General features: G+C 42.6%; 2 protein-coding genes across 5 annotated transcripts in view; one reads left to right on the top strand and one right to left on the bottom strand.

Moving 5' to 3' along the window:
- Window positions 1-4,278: 4,278 nt before the first annotated feature.
- On the bottom strand, window positions 4,279-20,632 carry LOC119132360 (cartilage intermediate layer protein 2-like). 2 transcript variants are annotated; one of them, XM_037267548.1, is made up of 8 exons: window positions 20,615-20,632; window positions 6,335-6,385; window positions 6,112-6,142; window positions 5,977-6,003; window positions 5,512-5,695; window positions 5,307-5,419; window positions 4,679-4,850; window positions 4,279-4,469 (listed from the first exon to the last, which is right to left on the bottom strand). In XM_037267548.1, exons 2-8 carry the CDS (start codon window positions 6,359-6,361, stop codon window positions 4,355-4,357), a joined length of 669 nt encoding a protein of 222 aa, XP_037123443.1. In that variant the 5' UTR covers window positions 6,362-6,385; window positions 20,615-20,632; the 3' UTR covers window positions 4,279-4,354. The 2 variants fall into 2 exon arrangements, with proteins under 2 accessions (XP_037123443.1, XP_037123442.1); XM_037267547.1 differs by lacking the exon at window positions 20,615-20,632 and adding an exon at window positions 6,659-6,702 and having other exon boundaries at window positions 6,335-6,416.
- Window positions 6,684-20,670, top strand: part of LOC119132359 (cartilage intermediate layer protein 2-like) — a 67,807-nt gene continuing 53,820 nt past the window's right edge. The window contains exon 1 of one of the 3 annotated variants that reach the window (XM_037267544.1): window positions 6,684-6,701. The gene's annotated coding sequence lies outside the window, so the exon portion shown is untranslated. Of the gene's footprint in view, window positions 6,702-20,613; window positions 20,658-20,670 lie in introns of those variants that run through there. The other 2 variants (XM_037267546.1, XM_037267543.1) reach the window with 2 other exon arrangements.

Genomic DNA, 20,670 nt, shown 5'->3' with positions numbered 1-20,670 from the left:
GGCGGAAAATCAGGCATTTTCAACGGATCATGGAGCTTTTAGCGGAGCTATATATGTATATATATATATATATATATATGTACTATATATATATAGTATATAGATCAAACTATCTCTGATGTTCAACAGATCATTGGAGCTTTGTGTAGTCCTATCCTGCTTGAAATGCTCCAATTAATCGCAGCTCAGAGAAAGAATATAAACAACTACAGGACTGTCGCTCTGACAACAGTGGTCATTAAGTCCTTTATAAATCTAAAGTGGATGACAATACCCTTGCTGGACCTTCTGCAGTTTGCCTACCAAGCCAACAGGTGGGAAGAAGATGTAGTCGACATGGGGCTGCACACAAACCATTTGTCACACAAACCATTACGAAGGAAGGTGGACAAAAAGTGTACAGCACAGCCTGAAAATATGTGTAAATATTACCGTATTTTTCAGAGTATGATTTGCGGTTTTTTTCTTCATAGTTTGGGTGGGAGGGGCGACATATACTCAGGAGCAACTTATATGTGAAATTATTCACAAATTTTTCCTTGATCATTAACAGATTACTTACTTACTAGTATAGCTGATCACTTCACATATTATTTTCACTTTAAACCGCATGAGGGTGCACTATGGCTATGGAATAATTGGAGCCTCACTGACAATGAGTTCCATTCATTGACTTCCAGAGTCAGGATATTTAATGATTTGAAATGGTATCATCTGAAAACGGCCTTCAAAATAAAGCACCCTACCTCAAATCAAAGGACGGCTGAATAACACAAATAACATGGAGAATTCTTAACACATACTGTAAGTATCTTTTTAGAACAGCTTTTATTATTATAACAATTTTAATAACAAGGTGCAAGTGTACATACTGTAAATGTGTTTTTACAACTGTTTTATTATTCTAACGATTTTTCCATAACAAAGTATAACACTCTTAAATGTGTTTTTAGAACTCTTATTATTATAACAATTTTTTTATAAAAAGGTAAGTGTATGCATTGGAATTGTGTGGGCACTCCTTGTTTTCTGCTGACGAGTGGGCAACATTGGTGCCATAATTCTTCAATTTAAAAGTTTTATTTTAAATCTTATTTTTTTTAATTTGGGAAAAAATATCCGCGATGTAGTGAAACAGCGATAAACGAACCGCGATGTAGCAAGGGATTACTGTAATTTGAACTGCGACTGACGTCAGCGGCGCGGCGCACACGCATCGTTGTTTACATAAAGGACGAAGAATTTGATTGATGGATTTAATGACTTGGAGTGACAGAGATAGTTTGATAAAATTGTTGTTTACAATTATATGGGACTGTGGAATAATTTGAACTGCAACTGACGATGAGTCCGACATCAGCGGCGCGGCGTACACGCGGCATTGTTTACATAAAGGACGAACAATTTGATCAAGGGATTTAATAATTGTGTGACACGGATGGTTTGATACAGGTGTTATTTATGTTATAGTTATTTGGATAACTGTTAATGTTACGTCAGGCCCGTTCTCAGCTCCTCGTTTGTGTTTATGTCACGTTAGCATACCGTATCGTTTAGCCTGTTGTTGCTTGTTCATGTCTGTTCTTGGTGTTGGATTTTGTCAAATAAATTTCCCCCAAAATGCGACTTATACTCCGGTGCGACTTATATATGTTTTTTTTCATTGTATTGTGCATTTTATGGCTGATGCGATTTATATTCCGGAGCAACTTTTAGTCCGAAAAATACGGTACATTGTTGTGGTTGCTTGTTGTTACACTAGAGTGGCTCAAACTACGGTGGACAATCATGTTGTTTGTTTAAAGATTAGCCTGTCCATCATAACTACTGTCCATCACTTTTTTTCAGTGTTTAGAAACAGAAAAGTGGTCCTCTCACAGTACAGATTTTGTAGGTTTGATCCCAGCACCTGTAACCATGTCATATTATCTTTGAGTGAGATACTGATGCTGCGTCATCAGTAAGTAGATGAAGTGTCGGTGTAACCTGCTCAGTGGCCTAGTGGTAGAGTGTCCGCCCTGAGACTGGAAGGTTGTGGGTTCAAACCCCGGCCGGGTCATACCAAAGACTATAAAAATGGGACCCATTGCCTCCCTGCTTGGCACTCAGCATTAAGGGTTGGAATTGGGGGGTTAGATCACCAACTGATTCCCGAGCGCGGCACCGCTGCTGCTCACTGCTCCCCTCTCCCCCAGGGGATGGATTAAAATCACATGGGGATGGGTTAAATGCAGAGGACAAATTTCACGACACCCAGGTGTGTGTGTGACGATCATTGGGACTTTAACTTTAACTTTAACTTTAACTTTTAACTTGAGTTTTTGTGTGGGAACAGAAACAAAACCCTTTCCCATACTTCCAAGTTGTGTTTTCAACAAATCATTCTTTATTTTAACTTATTCACCAAATTACCTTCACAGTGTAGCACCTGATCCTTCATTAGTTGTGGATACACATGTTCTGAGGATGTTCTACGTTTCTTTGCACAATACATACACACTCAAGACGGGAAATATGGATGGAGATATTGACAAACTAATTACATGCGTCCACACATTATTCCGCACCAATTGGTGCATACACGTTAGTAATTGAGTGCTGTGATTGTCACGTGCGGAATGGAGCTGAGCGACCCAATGCAGTTTGGACCAGGGTTTATTGAGGCAAAAGGGTGGTGGATGAGGATGAGGGGAACAAACAGGCAGGAAAAAGCAGGACGGAGACTATAGGGAAAGAGGGAGGCAAACTAACAGAACGTGGTGACAGAACTGTCTGACAGCGAGAGCAACAGAGTAACAGACTAACAGAACTAACAGTGCTGATTTACAGGGGTGGCAGCAGAGGGAAACTAGCAGATTAACCGAGCTGACCGACAGGGGTGGCAACTGGCAACAGACACAGACCAACAGACTAACCGAGCTGACTGACAGGGGTGGAAACAGAGACAGATTAACAGACTAACCGAGCTGTCACCATCTGCATGCGCTTTGTGAATTATACGCTCTCTGTGTTTTCCATGTTTACTCGTTAGCGCCACACAAAATCCTTTAGTGAATTCTGCCCTCGCCCTTGCTGCCAAAGAAAAAGCAAACCAATAGGGTGAAAGAGGCATTGACGTTAAATTATTATCCATCCATCCATTTTCTATACCGCTTGTCCCCACAGGGATCGCAGGTGTGCTGGAGACTATTGAAGTGCCCAGAGAAAACCCACGCGGGCACAGGTAGAACATGTACACATCGCGAGGAGGGTCGGAGGTGGAATCGAACCGGTACCCTCCTAACTGTGAAGCTAACCAGTGTTCCACCGAGCCGCCATTATTATTATTATTATTATTATTAGTAGTAGTAGTAGTAGTAGTAGTAGTAGTATTAACAATGGCTTAACTTTTATGACATTCTGTAAAATCAATTTGATTTTTCTGGCATGTGAATTGTCGTTTGTCTTCCCAGCAATTGGATGAAAACCACTCCAGGGTGTGCCCCACCCTGCTGGCCCAAGATGGATGCACTTCATCATAACGATTTAGAATCAAATAATTCATGCCACTGTTAGTTTGATCCCATTTGACTTGGGGTCAAATTGATCATTTATCCATTCATCTTCTAAAAATATTGTCCTCATGAGGGTCAAGGGTGTGCTGGAGCCTTTCACGGAGGTCCATGGGCGGGTTAGGTGGTGTGCACTCTGAAGCCTAAACTGTCACAATAACACCTACAAAAATATTAAGGTGGTAAATTGGCCCATCATGCATGATTTTGGAATGTGGGAGGGAACCGGAGTATCTAGAGATAACCAAAAGGCAAATATGCAAAATTCACACAAGAAGCTGGAGTCAAAATCACTCTTTGCACCTCTGCTCTGTGAGTTAAATGTGCCAGTGCAACAGTGCACCAATCTGCCGCGTACATTATCATTATTACTTGAAGCAAACAACATTTTAATCAGTCGGCCTAATAAGATTGCAGCTGTGATCAAGTCTGTGTGTTCTTTGCCTTTCGTATCAATATTGATTCGTTTTGATTTTGTCGAATTTGTGCAAATAAAACCCACCTACGTTATTTTATTATTCTGAAAAGGTAATGGTATTGTGGGATACAGTCTTTTTTCTTATGAACATTTTGTTTCACTATGCACTATGAAAATGTAATTTATGTGAATATGTAACTAGTAATTGTACACGCATTTGCTCATTTGCTCTTTGCTTTAGTTTTGTCTGCAACCACGCAGTGAAAATCGCAATTGGCTTAACAGAATAAATGAATGAATAACTTTTGATTGCTTGAATAACTTTTTATTTCACATGATTACGCCTTTGTTTTGCAGAAATCAAGGGTTGTTTAATTTCACATGATTACTCCTTTGTTTTGCAGAAATCAAGGGGACATATGAAACGAACTTTATAATCGGAGCAGCCTCCATCCTTCTGGTCATCATTTTTACAGATGAACCCAGTCTCGGTATCCATTCTGCAGAGATGAAAGAATTTAGTACAACGAAAATCAGCAATAAAAGGAGCCACATCTATCAAACTGTGACAGTGATGACTGTCAATTGGCCTTAAATGCCATTTCAGTTCAGATGTCTTGTATTGTGTAGTAGTTTGTGTATGCATTGTGACAAGAAGATGTCACTTACCTACATAAATGTATGTATGTGCAGTGGATCTAGTACTTACACGGCAATGGTCTCCCCTGTTGAAGTATAAGGCTTTCCATCTACAGTTTGGACCTCAATGCCAAGTGGAAGATCGCAAATTTCACCTGGGTTTGCAGCAGAGATCATATCAAGCATCTCATAATCTCCACTCTCACCGGAGTAATCTTGATTATACCAAGGGGTCTTGCACACTGAAATGAATGAGCCCAAAAGAAGGGGATTAATAAAATATGCAATTGAGTGTAAACACGCACAGCCTTGTCCAAAAAAGTGTCTTTGCTCTTGCCCTTTTAACTGAAATCTACCTATGTTGATGCATTTTGGGTGTTGTAGCCATTTTGCCATTTGCTACTGACTAAAATAAATCGCTCAGGTAGTGACCAATCAACTTGAACACCAAATAACCATACTCAGATGGCCGTTATTGGCAATTACCAGAGCATTGAGCACTGGAGACGTCATTTTCAGTGGACAGTAAGTTGCAAAATGACTGCCTTGATATATATATATATAAAAAAGGGTGTGGAATTTGATAGTAAATTCACATTCCGCAAACGTGGTGCCACAGAAATGTTATTAAAACAAAAATTGAATTTTCCTCAAACTGCTTCTGGCAGGCTGAAATTAACTGTCATTTACTGGATTACCTTCAGGTCCGCAGAATTCAAGGGGGCACATGAAACGGATTTTGTAATCTGCACAACTGCCATTGTGTGTCTGGTTAGCGTTTTCACAAATAAATCCAGTGTTTGTGTCAGACCTGCTGGGACAACCGGCAGAAATTAGTCACTTTCACTGGAGGGCTATGTGGATGCAATCTCTATCAACAGCGCTAATTCAACTTGTACTTACACTTGAATCACATCGCCTGTTGAATCAACACTGTCTCCAGATGTAGTTGTAACCTCCATTCGGATTGGATGTTCACATATCTTCCCTGGATTTTCTTTTTGCAGGTCCGAAAGAGTTTCATAGTCTCCAGTACCAGAGGCGTCGTCTCGGTTAAACCATGGAGTCCAGCATTCTGGATCAACGACTTGGAGGATCGCACATATTTTTAGGTCACAGTGATCAGACATCAAATTGTCAAACATTTGTATTGACTTTTCCTCAACTGGAACCAATTTAGATTTTTATGACAAGATTGTAGTATTATACTGCAAACGACATTTGGGCAAATAAAAAGAAGCAACTCTACACAGAATACAGATATTTATATAACTTTAAGCAGGTTTCACTTGCACAATGGTTGCTATACCTTAAATTGGAGAAAATAAAAAGCATATGCAGGATAAAAAAATTGAGTCGCTTGCTTACCATCATTGCTGCCATGCACATGAACCCCTAGAAAATAAGTCCAAAAATATGTTCATTTTATTACATCTATTAAGATGACATGTCACAAAGCAGTATTGTGAAGATCAAGGTTGCGTTTCTTAAAAAAGATCATACCAGCATGCAGGAGCACAAGTGTCAGTCCCAACTGTGGGAGAACAGGCATTAGACACAGTGGACCAGGTTAAATCTCACACTGTTTCAATGGGCAATTACATAAGCTGGAAACAGGAGACGGCTTGCTCCCGTTCAGTGGAGACAGAGGGGCAGATAAAACTCATTGCAATGAAATTTTTGCTCTCCAGTTGCCGTTTGAATTAAGTATACGTTCATACATTACCCATTTTATCATCATTGGATGTGTCATTTCTACAGGAAGCTAGGACTTGTGGTAGATATCCTTTAGAACTGGGTAAACCGCTCTAGAAAACAAACCACACGACATACTTCACTGAGCAAACAGAATTAAAGATAGTGATTTGTTTATATTAATTTATCCGAATTTACACTGCTTCATTAAAAAAACGAGACACCGTATTTACACTAGTTTAAGAAAAAATGAGGCACATTTTTTTGGACAGTTTTGGCAACATGACTAAGAGCAAAACACTCAGTAGTTTAAACCATAGTTTGAAACAAAATTGTCACCTGTACCACTACTCACCAGTGTGGACTCTGTCCCTTTCGTTCAAGAAGTGGAGGTCTATACTTTTACGCCGTTTACAAGGTCTTTATATATGTTTTTTTGCGCGTTTTCTGAGTCAGGTGATCATGGGAATGTCTGGAATTTCTTTTAGGTATTTGGTGAAAAAATAACTTTCACCGTTGGAAATGAATTTGTAGTTATAGCCAAATGAGCTGACAATTTATTGTCTATAAAAATAACTATTTCAAATTATTATTATTATTTATGATTATTTTGTACTCCAAATGTATTTTACTTTAAACAGGCATCTGTGGCAAATCTTTTTTAAATGACTGTTCAGTTTTATTCAAACTGTTTTTAAACTCTGTGTCGGACTCTGAAAATGTCTTTCAATGTAAAATGCAGTAGAAATAAAATGTATTATTACTGTTTGAAATGCAATTTGTAGCTCTGGAAATATCTAGTATAGCTGGGTTTAAAAAAATCGTTTTATAGCCTATAAAACTTTAAATCGATCTCTAAACCACATAAAATATTTGGTTGGAAGACCGTTGTGCCTTTCAAAAGTAATATTTTATTCCACTACAAGATGGCACATGTCTCTAATATACGGTCAATGAGCTATGTCTGAGCATCGTGGTTGAACAAAGAAATCTTTGAAGATTAACTCGATGATCATATCAGTATATTATGTGTTGGATGCTTGTTAGGAAGATGAAGTGTAGGCATACATTGATTGATGGTAATTGATCAAATGTGATTGCAGCGAGGGCTTGTTTTCCATCACATGAGCCTTCATGCTGTGCTGCAGTGAGCTGCACTATTACATTTTGTCTTGGTGGCATCTGTGTGCCATTCAAGTGACCTGAGGTGTGACCCACAGGGGCAGTTGTAACCAAGGTTCCCACGTTCCTTTTCCTCCTTGTTTGCCTCTGGGACAAACCTTACATTATCATTATTGATAAAAGACCGCAACGATCTTTGTCAACTTCAAATCATAAACACCACAAACAGCCTCTAGACCACCTTGAGGCGAGGGCTTGTTTTCTATCACATGATGCTGGATGGATGGATGGATGGATGGATGGATGGATGGATGGATGGATGGATGGATGGATGGATGGATGGATGGATGGATGGATGGATGGATGGATGGATGGATGGTAAGGTAGGCATAGTAAAAAAGGGCAGTAGGTTGGTAGATATATATCCCAGGGGGAAATTACTTACTTACATACATAATGACATACATACGTACATACATATGGAACGAGCAACTGAACTAAAATTTAATGCAAAATTATAATATGTAAGGAAAGTTGTGAAAGAACTTTTACTCAGTTTCTGACTGGTGGTATTCACTGACCTGACCAGTCACTCAGGCTGGTCTGGCCAAGCTAGGGGCTATAAGGATTTAGGCAGGGACTGGGAATTCACCTAATGCATGTGTGACCTGAATACCCTTGACACAAAGTATGAGACCAACCCAGCCAATTTGATTTTTTCTCTCTATTTTTCATGTTTTGAATATGTTCAAGATAAAGATATCAAAGCATGTGAAGTGATCAACTATACTAAAAATAACATGTGAAGTGGTCAACTATACTTGTAAGTAAGTGATGTGTTAATGATCAAGTAAAAAGTTGTGAAAAAAAACATATATAAGTCGCTCCTGAGTATAAGTCGCCCCCCCACCCAAACTATGAAAAAAACCACGACTTATAGTCCGAAAATTACGGTAAACCAATGTACTGTGATAAAACAACACAATTGCAATAACTGCATTAACCATCAAAGTGAAGTCTAACTGTAGTCTTGAAACAAATCTGAATAAGGAAAAACATTGCAATAAAATAATGCAAACTGCTACCGCTATTGTTGGGGAGCCTGAGTTAAAAGTTAAGTTAAGTTAAAGTCCCAATGATCGTCACACACACATCTGGGTGTGGTGAAATTTGTCCTCTGCATTTAACCCATCCCCATGTGATTTTGATCCATCCCCTGGGGGAGAGGGGAGCAGTGAGCAGCAGCGGTACCGCGCTCGGGAATCATTTGGTGATCTAACCCCCCAATTCCAACCCTTAATGCTGAGTGCCAAGCAGGGAGGCAATGGGTCCCATTTTTATAGTCTTTGGTATGACCCGGCCAGGGTTTGAACCCACAACCTTCCAGTCTCAAGGCGGACACTCTACCACTAGGCCACTGAGCTGGCTGTAAAGCTGAGGACTGTAAAGGGGGTTGGCTCGGATGGTTATGCTCTTTTCACCCCCGGGTGTCGGTCAGAATACAGGAGGGAAGACGTGGTTCAGTTTTGATTGCTTTACTGAATTATTGGCAAAAATTATAATAATAAATATCCATAAATGAAATACTCTCGGCAACACACCAAACACAAGTCATCGATCGAGACAATAAAATACATTTGCTGGCGACCGTTAGTCGCCATGCCGCTGCGTAACGGCTACTCGTACGATGCGCGGCAAACTTAAAGGAACGCGTCGGAGCTGTCAATCAAACGGCGCGCACAAGAAGCAAACCGCGACCGTAGGCAGTAGTGACAATGAAATGTATATACTCACTTTGTGTCAAAGACGCACACGATCACAGCAACATTCTCAGTCGATACCAGCAACCTTTAACTTACCGCTGCGCAAAAGTGAAAATGGGTATAATGTCTAGACCCCGAATATAAGACGACCCCCACTTTTTCAGTCTTATTTCAATGCAAAAAACATCCTCTTATATTCGGCCCAAAACGGTAAATCTAACCGGAGCCAACGAGGGAACGAGATGTTGAAGCAAAGTGGACTGAGGGTGAACAGGCTGAATTTAATACCGTATTTTTCGGACTAAAAGTCGCTCCTGAATATAGGTCGCATTAGCCATAAAATGCTCAATAACGTGAAAAAAACATTTTGGGGGAAATTTATTCGACAAAATCCAACACCAAGAACAGACATGAACGAGCAACAACAGGCTAAATAATAGGTATGCTAACGTGACATAAACACAAATGAAGAGCTGAGAACGGGCCATACGTAACATTCAGAGTTATTCAAATAACTATTATATAAATATCACGTTTATAAAACCATCTGTGTCACTCCAATTTATTAAATCCATCGATCGTCCTTTGTCAACAATGGGTGCGCGCCGCTGACGGCGCTTGCACTTCAAAATATTCCGCAGGCCCATATAACGATATATAAACTATGTATCAAATAACTGTCATATAAACAACAATATTATCAAACCATCTGTGTCACTCCAAATCATTAAATCCATCCATCAAATTCCTCGTCCTTTGTCAACAAGGCCGCGCGTGCGCCCTGACGTCAGCCTCGTCATTATTCCACAGATCTAGTATATCAGAGTCAGAGACAGCTTTATTGTCAATTCCTTCATGCCAAGACACACACAGAAATCGAAATTACGTTTCCCCTATCCCACGGTGACGAGACACAGTACACGATAAACATACAAGTAAAACAACGCAAAATAAAAACAAGAAGGCACAAACAATGAACAATAAGAGTGATGAATAAATAATAAATAAACAAATAACACAGTAAATAAGAGGAGGAAAACGGAGCAAGAGTGCACAGCAGACAGTCAGAAGGGGGGAGAGAGTTCAGGACCCTAACAGCCTGGAGATCACAAACTCCGCCAGTGGCGAGCAGTGCTCGCATACCACCACAGATATAACACAATATATAACTATATTGTAGCGTTAACAAAGTACAAGGAAAGACGTGTTTGGTAAAGGCTCTTTATTTAACAAAACAAGAGTTCAACGAGCCAACAACTACTGAACTGTAATGATAAAATCATATACAAGTTGCTACTCGAAATAAAATATATCAAATAACTATAACATAAATAATTCACCGTCACACGGCCCCAAGAACCGGCGTGGACTTCCAGGCGTGTGGCGGCGTGGACTTCCATCCCCAGAGGTGGCACTTCCAGCCACGGAGGTGAAAGAGAGCTCCGTAGAGAAGGACCGGGCGTGCGTAAAAGCCATGTCCGAGCCCCATCCACCGTTCCCGGACAGCCACCCGGCCGAGCGCCAGCCCCCGACTTCCATCCACGGAGGTGAAAGAGAGCTCCGTAGAGTAGGACTGGGCGTGCGTAAAAGCCATGTCCGAGCCCCATCCACCGTCCCCGGACAGCCACCCGGCCGAGCGACGGCCCCCGACTTCCATCCACGGAGGTGAAAGAGAGCTCCGTAGAGTAGGACCGGGCGTGCGTAATAGCCATAATAGTTTTTCAAACTTCTGTGTCAGTCCAAATCATTAAATCCTTCAAACTCTTCGTCCTCCGTGTCACTTACAAACAAAGCCGCTAATGATGCCGGTAGTACGCGGGGCCCTTCGTCATCTTCGTCATCCCGTGATCGAATCTTTGTCCTTTATGTAAACAACCGCCGCGCGCTGACGTCACTTGAAATTCAAATTACAGTAATCCCTTGCTACATCGCGGTTCGTTTATCGTGGTTTCACTTTTATTTTATTTTTTTAAATTTTGAAAATTTGTGAAAAAATTCACATATAAGTTGCTCCTCTGTATTAGTCGCCCACCCCACCCAAACTATGAAAAAAACCGCGATTTATAGTCCGAAACTTACGGTAATTAATATTCTTTAGGCGACATAACCCACAATCAAGTGTCCAAATTTAGGCCTAGATAATTTGTCATTTTTCTAAACAATCTGAATAAGGTGATGGACTTGTTAGGGTCAGAAAAGCATGTATTGCCCAACTATGTAAAAAATAAACAACACATTTTTCTCCGGTAGTTTGAGCCAGTTGAGTGTTAAAACAAGCAACTACAACAAGAGAATCATACTACCAAGGTAACGAACAATGACAGCTTTGCAAATGATGTGAAGAATCGTCAAGTAGTATAGAGGAGATTATGAATCTTGTTTTCATTTCTTCTTTAGGGAGTTAACGTCAAGTGAGAATAAGCTATTGCGATTTCTGCTGATAGTTCCACTGAGGGAACGAGCTGGAGGAGGTGGTGAACAGGATGTAAAGCAGGGCTGTCCAAACTTTTTGCAAGGAGGGCCAGATTTAATAAAGTGAAGGGGCCCGGGGGCCAATAGTTTTTTCAGACGTTTTTTAACTACAAAAATTTCATGCAAATACACACTGTTATAAAACAAATTTCATTGTCACAATTGTCTTTATTTTTCAAATGACAAAATAACCAAATATAAGCCATTCAGGCAGATGTGAACAACTCTAAAAACACAAATTCTGCCTTTCATTCATATCTGAAGAGTCAGATAACATTGAACAAACTGTTTGAAATACCTTACATTTACATGAGTTTAAAATTATTTTTGCCTCATCAACATTTTAAACAGGAGTTATAAATTTGTCTGTTATTATTAAAACTTAAAACAAGTGAGTTTTGCTCTTGTCATTTACAATATCTTTCAGAAAGTAATAGTTTGTGTCATGTCTACAGGTTTATAACATCAACAGTATTAACATGGCCACTTCGTAATATTTAATCTGAAGTAATATTTAATTTTTATTTAATTTTGACTCACAGCCCCGCGTGAAGAATCGCTGTTGTGATGCCATTTCAGCTTGGAGCTGCTTCACTTTATCAGTGCGGTTACTCCCTGTTAGCTTGTCGTATATGTCAGCATGTTTAGTCTACTAGTGTCTCTTTAGGTTGAAATCCTTAAACAAGGCAACCGTCTCTTTAGAAATTAGACAAACACAATTGCCTTGATTTTCAGCGAAGAAGTATTGTAATTCCCATTTCTCTTGAAAGCGACGTTCTTCAATGTCAACTGTCCTCATTTTCTTTGCAGTCGCCATGGCAGAAATGAGCGGCGAGGGGTGGTGCTGCCACCCTTTGGTAATAGGAGGTATTACAGGTTCAAGTTTCATTTCTTTTTATATTCAGTTTGACAGTGCAGGCGGTCCATAAATAATACATTATAAGACCGAAGCTGGAAGGGCGTGATTGGGAGGAACGACCCCCCCGATCTGAACCCGAGCGGTGTTCTATTATTGGACTTCTGTGCTCGACACGGATTTTCTATAATGAACACCATGTTCAAACACAAGGGTGTCCATGTGTGCACTTGGCACCAGGACACCCTTGGCCGCAGTTCCATGATCGACTTTGTAGTCGTGTCATCGGATTTGCGGCCGCATGTTTTGGACACTCGGGCGAAGAGAGGGGCGGAGCTGTCAACTGATCACCACCTGGTGGTGGGTTGCCTCCGATGGTGGGGAGGATGCCGGTCCGACCTGGCAGACCCAAATGCTCTGTGAGGGTCTGCTGGGAACGTCTGGCAGAATCCCCTGTCAGGAAGAGCTTCAACTCCCACCTCCGGCAGAGCTTTTCCCACGTCCCGGGGGAGGCGGGGGACTTTGAGTCCGAGTGGACCTTGTTCCGCGCCTCCATTGTTGAGGCGACCGACCGGAGCTGTGGCCGTAAGGTCGTTGGTGCCTGTCGTGGCGGCAATCCCCGAACCCGCTGGTGGACATTGGTGGTAAGGGATGCCGTCAAGCTGAAGAAGGAGTCCTATCGGGCCGTTTTGGCCTGCGGGACTCCGGAGGCAGCTGACAGGTACCGGATGGCCAAGCGGAATGCGGCTTCGGCGGTTGCTGAGGCAAAAACACGGGCGTGGGAGGAGTTTGGCGAGGCCATGGAGAATGACTTCCGGACGGCTTCGAGGAAATCCTTGTCCACCATCCGGCGTCTCAGGAGGGGAAAGCAGTGCAACGTCAACACTGTTTACAATGGGGATGGCGTGCTGCTGACCTGGACTCGGGACGTCGTGAGTCGGTGGGGAGAATACTTCGAAGACCTTCTCAATTCCACCTACACGCCTTCCATTGTGAAAGCAGGGCCTGGAGACTCTGAGGCAGACTCTCCAATCTCTGGGGTCGAAGTCACTGAGATAGTTAAAAAACTCCTCGGTGGGAAGGCCCCGGGGGTGGATGAGATACGCCCGGAGTTCTTAAAGGCTCTGGATGTTGTGGGGCTGTCATGGCTGACACACCTCTACAACATTGCGTGGACATCGGGGACAGTGCCTCCGGATTGGCAGACTGGGGTGGTGGTTCCCCTCTTTAAGAAGGGGGACCGGAGGGTGTGTTCCAATTACAGGGGAATCACACTCCTCAGCCTCCCTGGTAAGGTCTAGTCAGGGGTGCTAGAGAGGAGGGTCCATCGGGAGGTCGAACCTCGGATTCAGGAGGAGCAGTATGGCTTTCGTCCTGGCCGTGGAACAGTGGACCAGCTCTGCACCCTCGGCAGGATCCTCGAGGGTGCATGGGAGTTCGCCCAACCAGTCCACATGTGTTTTGTGGACTGGTTGGGCGAAGGCGTTCGACCGTGTCCCTCGGAGGTTCTGTGGAGGGTGCTTCGGGAGTACGGGGTGCCGAGCCAACTGATAAGGGCGGTTCGGTCCCTGTATCACCGATGCCAGAGTTTGGTCCGCATTTCCGTCAGTAAGTCGGATTCGGTCCCAGTGAGGGTTGGACTCCGCCAAGGCTGCCCTTTGTCACCCATTCTGTTCATAATTGTTATGGACAGAATTTCTAGGCGCAGCCGAGGCGTTGAGGGGGTCCGGTTTAGGGACTTCAGCATCGCGTCTCTGCTTTTTGCAGACGACGTGGTGCTGTTGGCTTCTTCAGGCCGTGATCTCCAGCTCTCACTGGAGCGATTCGCAGCCAAGTGTGAAGCGGTCGGGATGAGGGTTAGCACCTCCAAATCTGAGTCCATGGTCCTCGGTCGGAAAAGGGTGGAATGCCCTCTCCGGATCGGGGATGAGATCCTGCCCCAAGTGGAGGAGTTTAAGTATCTTGGGGTCTTGTTCACGAGTGAGGGGAGGATGGAGCGCGAGATCGACAGGCGGATCGGTGCAGCGTCGGCAGTAATGCGGACTCTGTACCGGTCCGTCGTGGTAACGAGAGTGCTGATCCAAAAGGCAAAGCTCTCAATTTACCGGTCCATTCACGCTCCTACCCTCACCTATGGTCACGAGCTATGGGTCGTCACCGAAATAACGAGATCCTTGATACAAGCGGCCGAAATGAGTTTTCTCCACAGGATGTCCGGGCTCTCTCTTAGAGATAGGGTGAGAAGCTCGGTCATCCGGGAGAGACTCGGAGTCGAGTCACTACTCCTCCACGTTGAGAGGAGCCGAATGAGGTGGCTCGGGCATCTCATCAGGATGCGTCCTGGACGCCTCCCTGGGGAGGTGTTCCGGGCATGTCCCACCGGTAGGAGACCCAGGACGCGCTGGAGAGACTATGTCTCTCAGCTGGCCTGGGAACGCCTTGGGATCCCCCGGGATGAGCTGGATGTTGTGGCTGGGGAGAGGGAAGTCTGGGAGTCCCTCCTAAAGCTGCTGCCCCCGCGACCCGACCCCGGATAAGCGGAAGAAGATGGATGGATGGATGGATGGATGGATGGATGGATGGATGGATGGATGGATGGATGGATGGATGGCCGCATTGTAGTCATAGCTTCTTTCGTTATTATGACTGTCCACCTAAATAAATGTATGAGCACCTCATATTATATAAGGTAAAAGCTTCAAAACAAATTGACAAATAACTCGTTTTCAAATCAGACGAGTAAAAACTGGTCAAATATTTAAAAAAAAAAGATATTAAAAGTGAAGACAATTTGCAATTCTATTAATGACACACGAATTTGATGCATAATTTGTCTTAAAATGATGTGGCGGGCCTTGAGTTTGACACCATTGATTTAGGCCCTTGGGATTAATAAAAGACCATCATTTTACAAACAAACGCTGTGGGACATAACATATGATACAACTAGGTTGCCGAGATAGGAAGGCCCTAAACCAGGGGTCACCAACACGGTGCCCGCGGTCACCAGGTCGCCCGCAGGACTGTTCTAAAATTAGCTCAAATAGCGGCACTTGTCAGTGAGCTGCATTTAGTTATCTTACAGTCAAACCTCGGTTTTCGAACGTTCTGGTTCTCGGAGAAATCGTAATTTGAACAAAAAATTTGAGATTTTTTTTGCTTCGGTTGTCGAAAAAAATTCGGAGGTCGAACCTCGCGAGATGAGCCGGGAGGACCCGAGAAAACCCGCCCGCGCGGCCCGGATGCCGACTGACTCCGTTATTATTGTATATTCGTTACTTTGAGGATTGTATTAACTCCTAATCATGCCTCCAAAGAAAGCAAGTGGGAGCAGTAAAGCCGTCCTAAAACAGAAAGACGCTCTTAAAGCATTGCGACAGTGAGCGCCCGGCGCGCTGCGGTTGCGCGATCGGCCCAAACTAAGCTCCCTGCGCACTGAGGTCCACTTAAATTTGGAAAGTACATCAGGACTTTAAAAACATTTTCAAAGTTTTAGCGACAGCTCTGTCACAATAATGCGACCAGCGCGGTGCAGTTGCGCGGTCGGCGACGCGCTACTTTTGCGCGTTCGGTGGTGCGCTGCAGTTGCGCGATCGGACAAAATTAAGCTCCCTGCACACTTAGGTCGACTTAAATTTTGGAACGTACATCAGGACTTTATAAATATTTTCAAAATTTCAGCAACGGCTCTGTCACAATAATGCGACCAGCGCGGTGGGCGACGCGCTACGGTTGCGCGTTCGGCGGTGCGCTGCAGTTGCGCGATCGGACAAATATGCGCAAATGAAAAAATGCTTGAAAAAGGCGGGGTTTTTGTTTGTCTTGAAACGGATTAAAAATTTTCCCATAATTTGTAATGGGAAAAATAGATTCGGAATTTGACTGATTCGCTTCTCGAACCGCCTTCTGGAACGGATTGTGGTCAAAAACCAAGGTTTGACTGTATTTTTGCTATTCTTGTTAAAATCACACTTACATGTGAACTGGAAATGACAATAATAACACAGTGAAAGCCAAATTGAGCAAATTGGCTATTTCAGAAGTGTGTGTCAAACTGGTAGCCCTTTGCCTTAATCAGTACCCAGGAAGTAGCTCTCGGTTTAAGAAAGGTTGGTGACCCCTGCCCTAAACCATACAATATTATAGACTTGGTTAGTAAAATAACCTTGAAGTCATATCTTAGTGTTCTGGTAGCCAATGCGGATTAACTAGTATCGGGATAATAAGATTGAACCTTCTCATCCATGTGAGCAAAATAGCGGCAGCGTTTTGGACCAACTGTAAACCTTTAACACTACATTACAGTAACATTACAGTAATCAATGTGCAATGTAACAAACGCATGTATAAAAATATCTGCATCGCGGTTGGAAAGAATCGGACGGATCTTAGTAATAAAGCGAAGGTGAAAAAAACAGTTCTGGTAATGTTCTCAATGTCTTTTTGAATGGAGAGAATTTGGTCAAATATAATTTGATGACTGCTGGGACAGGTTTCAGCACGCCCACGACGATTATACCAATCTTGTAGATTTGTCACTTTTAACAGCATATTTTATTGGGTGTCGTCCGCAAAACAATGAAAAATAATGTATTTACATATTATGTCCCCAAGCGGTTGCCCATGTGGCAACTAAACAGTTGCCACATGATGGGTCATCTCTGAGAGATAAGAACTAAGTCAGGAGAGTGATGACCCAGAAATACCAACACATGTTTCATTGGACTGATTCAGTGACTGTTGTGTAGAACCACCTGAACTGCACCTGTGGCAGGCCGAGTTCCTCAGTAGCCAAACCAGTTCTCTTCTGGAGCTTCTTCAAAATTTAGTTGACGATGGTCTTCTACTTTCTAAATGACTGTAATCCTTGGAAGTTGAAAGTCTCCACATTTTACAGTGCATTTGGACAGCGTGAGGACCCGCTGTGGCAACGCCTCACCTGCTCTGCCTCGCCTCTCCGGAAGCTGTAGGAGATGGCATGAAAAACGTTGAGCTGGTCTGGACAAAACACTGCACACTGGGAAGTGCTAACTCGACGTAACAGTGCAAATGGGAGAAATATGTGAAATAATGCTGGTAACGTTAATAATGTTTGAGGCAGAAAAGGACAGCGAGATGTTTTATTGACACCGCTTTATCTTCTACTATTACTATTCCCGGTATTTGGTCAATCTACACGTCAAAATAATTAGTTGCGATCGAAAGTGTGATGCATGTTTAATTACATTATGCTGTGGTGTTCTCACGCTATTCTCATGCTGGCACATAAATTGAAGTTTCCTCTGCATCCCTATATCATTCAACAACAGACGTTTTGTTATTGAAAACCTACTCCTGTTGGTTGGAAGAGAGGGAACCATACTATATGAAGGCTCAGCTTAATTATAAGCATTGGGTAAAATAGCCCTTGCTCACAGTGTCAGACTAACCCAGTCAGTCACTCAAGCTGGACTGGCCAAGGGATGACATAGGAATGCCGGCTTGCCTCAAATAGAGGGGCTGCAAAATTTGAGCAAGGACTCGGGATTCACCTAATCATGTATGAGTGTCCTGAAGGCCCACGGCGACTGCAAGAACTAGCTGAACCTGTGCAACCGAGGTGCTTTCTCGATTAGGTCAAGCACTATTGCACATGCACAAGGACTGGGGATTCACCTAAAATGTTTGAGTGATGTGAAGGCCCAAAGAGATTGAAAGAACCAGCTGAGCTTGTGTAACCAGGGCATAGCTCAAGGACTGCCACTGAAATTTTAAGTGCTTGGCCTTTCGTTTAAAAAACAAAAAACAAAAGGTGATGCGGCTAAACCACCTGTCTACCCGGTTTACTCACCTAGGGAACACTACAGTTCGGCCCTTATTGTATGTGTTTACAGCCAGTAACGTTTCTTCATTCTTCTTTACGATTCTTTTGTGAGGGAACAGAAACAAAACCCTTTCACATACTTTTCATACAGGCTCTAACGCATAAGAATGGAAATACCTTAGATCTGGTATTATGCCGAGGATTGGCATAGTCAAATATAACAGTACTGCCATACACTACAGTTATGTCAGATCACTACCTAATAAAATTTGAAATTCTAGCTCTCTGTCAAAGACAGGAGCGCAATCAAAATATAGCAGCTATAATATTAACTCCCTATAATCATTTGTTTCAGATGTAATTGTTTTCTGTATAAAAATTAAATTTGGTGATCAAAAAGTCTTTTTTCAAACTTGAGTCTTGAAAAAGAGGGGGTCGTCCGATAATCGGGGTCGTCTTATATACGGTAATAACTGACCTCACTGACTATGACAGTATGGTACTAAGAAGTTGTATTGACTGTGGAGAGTACACATAAAACAAGGGCTAAACTGGAATGTTCCCTAACTGAGTAAAAAAGGTAGAGTGCCGGTTCAGCCGCATAGCCCTTGGGAAAACCCAAACTTGCAGGCCAAGCACTGACTTGTAAAAAGTATGGTAGGATAAGTAATATAGTGCTTGAGCTGATCCGGACAGCGTCTAGGGTGCACAGGTTCAGCTGGTTCTTGCAGTCCCATGGGCATTCAGGTCACTCATACATTAGGTGAATCCCCAGTCCCTGCGCAAATGTCGCAGCCCCTCTGTTTGAGGCAGGCCAGCGTTCCTATGTCATCCCTTGGCCAGTCCAGCTTGAGTGACTGGCTGGGTTGGTCTCATACTTTGTGTCAAGGGTATTCAGGTCACACATGCATTAGGTGAATTCCCAGTCCCTGCCTAAATCCTTATAGCCCCTAGCTTGGCCAGACCAGCCTGAGTGACTGGTCAGGTCAGTGAATACCACCAGTCAGAAACTGAGTAAAAGTTCTTTCACAACTTTCCTTACATATTATAATTTTGCATTAAATTTTAGTTCAGTTGCTCGTTCCATATGTATGTACGTATGTATGTCATTATGTATGTAAGTAAGTAATTTCCCCCTGGGATATATATCTACCAACCTACTGCCCTTTTTTACTATGCCTACCTTACCATCCATCCATCCATCCATCCATCCATCCATCCATCCATCCATCCATCCATCCATCCATCCATCCATCCATCCATCCATCCATCCATCCATCCATCCATCCATCCAGCATCATGTGATAGAAAACAAGCCCTCGCCTCAAGGTGGTCTAGAGGCTGTTTGTGGTGTTTATGATTTGAAGTTGACAAAGATCGTTGCGGTCTTTTATCAATAATGATAATGTAAGGTTTGTCCCAGAGGCAAACAAGGAGGAAAAGGAACGTGGGAACCTTGGTTACAACTGCCCCTGTGGGTCACACCTCAGGTCACTTGAATGGCACACAGATGCCACCAAGACAAAATGTAATAGTGCAGCTCACTGCAGCACAGCATGAAGGCTCATGTGATGGAAAACAAGCCCTCGCTGCAATCACATTTGATCAATTACCATCAATCAATGTATGCCTACACTTCATCTTCCTAACAAGCATCCAACACATAATATACTGATATGATCATCGAGTTAATCTTCAAAGATTTCTTTGTTCAACCACGATGCTCAGACATAGCTCATTGACCGTATATTAGAGACATGTGCCATCTTGTAGTGGAATAAAATATTACTTTTGAAAGGCACAACGGTCTTCCAACCAAATATTTTATGTGGTTTAGAGATCGATTTAAAGTTTTATAGGCTATAAAACGATTTTTTTTAAACCCAGCTATACTAGATATTTCCAGAGCTACAAATTGCATTTCAAACAGTAATAATACATTTTATTTCTACTGCATTTTACATTGAAAGACATTTTCAGAGTCCGACACAGAGTTTAAAAACAGTTTGAATAAAACTGAACAGTCATTTAAAAAAGATTTGCCACAGATGCCTGTTTAAAGTAAAATACATTTGGAGTACAAAATAATCATAAATAATAATAATAATTTGAAATAGTTATTTTTATAGACAATAAATTGTCAGCTCATTTGGCTATAACTACAAATTCATTTCCAACGGTGAAAGTTATTTTTTCACCAAATACCTAAAAGAAATTCCAGACATTCCCATGATCACCTGACTCAGAAAACGCGCAAAAAAACATATATAAAGACCTTGTAAACGGCGTAAAAGTATAGACCTCCACTTCTTGAACGAAAGGGACAGAGTCCACACTGGTGAGTAGTGGTA

The sequence above is a fragment of the Syngnathus acus genome, chromosome 13 (genome assembly GCF_901709675.1).
Source record: "Syngnathus acus chromosome 13, fSynAcu1.2, whole genome shotgun sequence".
Classification (NCBI taxonomy): Eukaryota; Metazoa; Chordata; class Actinopteri; order Syngnathiformes; family Syngnathidae; genus Syngnathus; species Syngnathus acus.
This window is presented reverse-complemented; position numbering and strand designations above follow the sequence as displayed.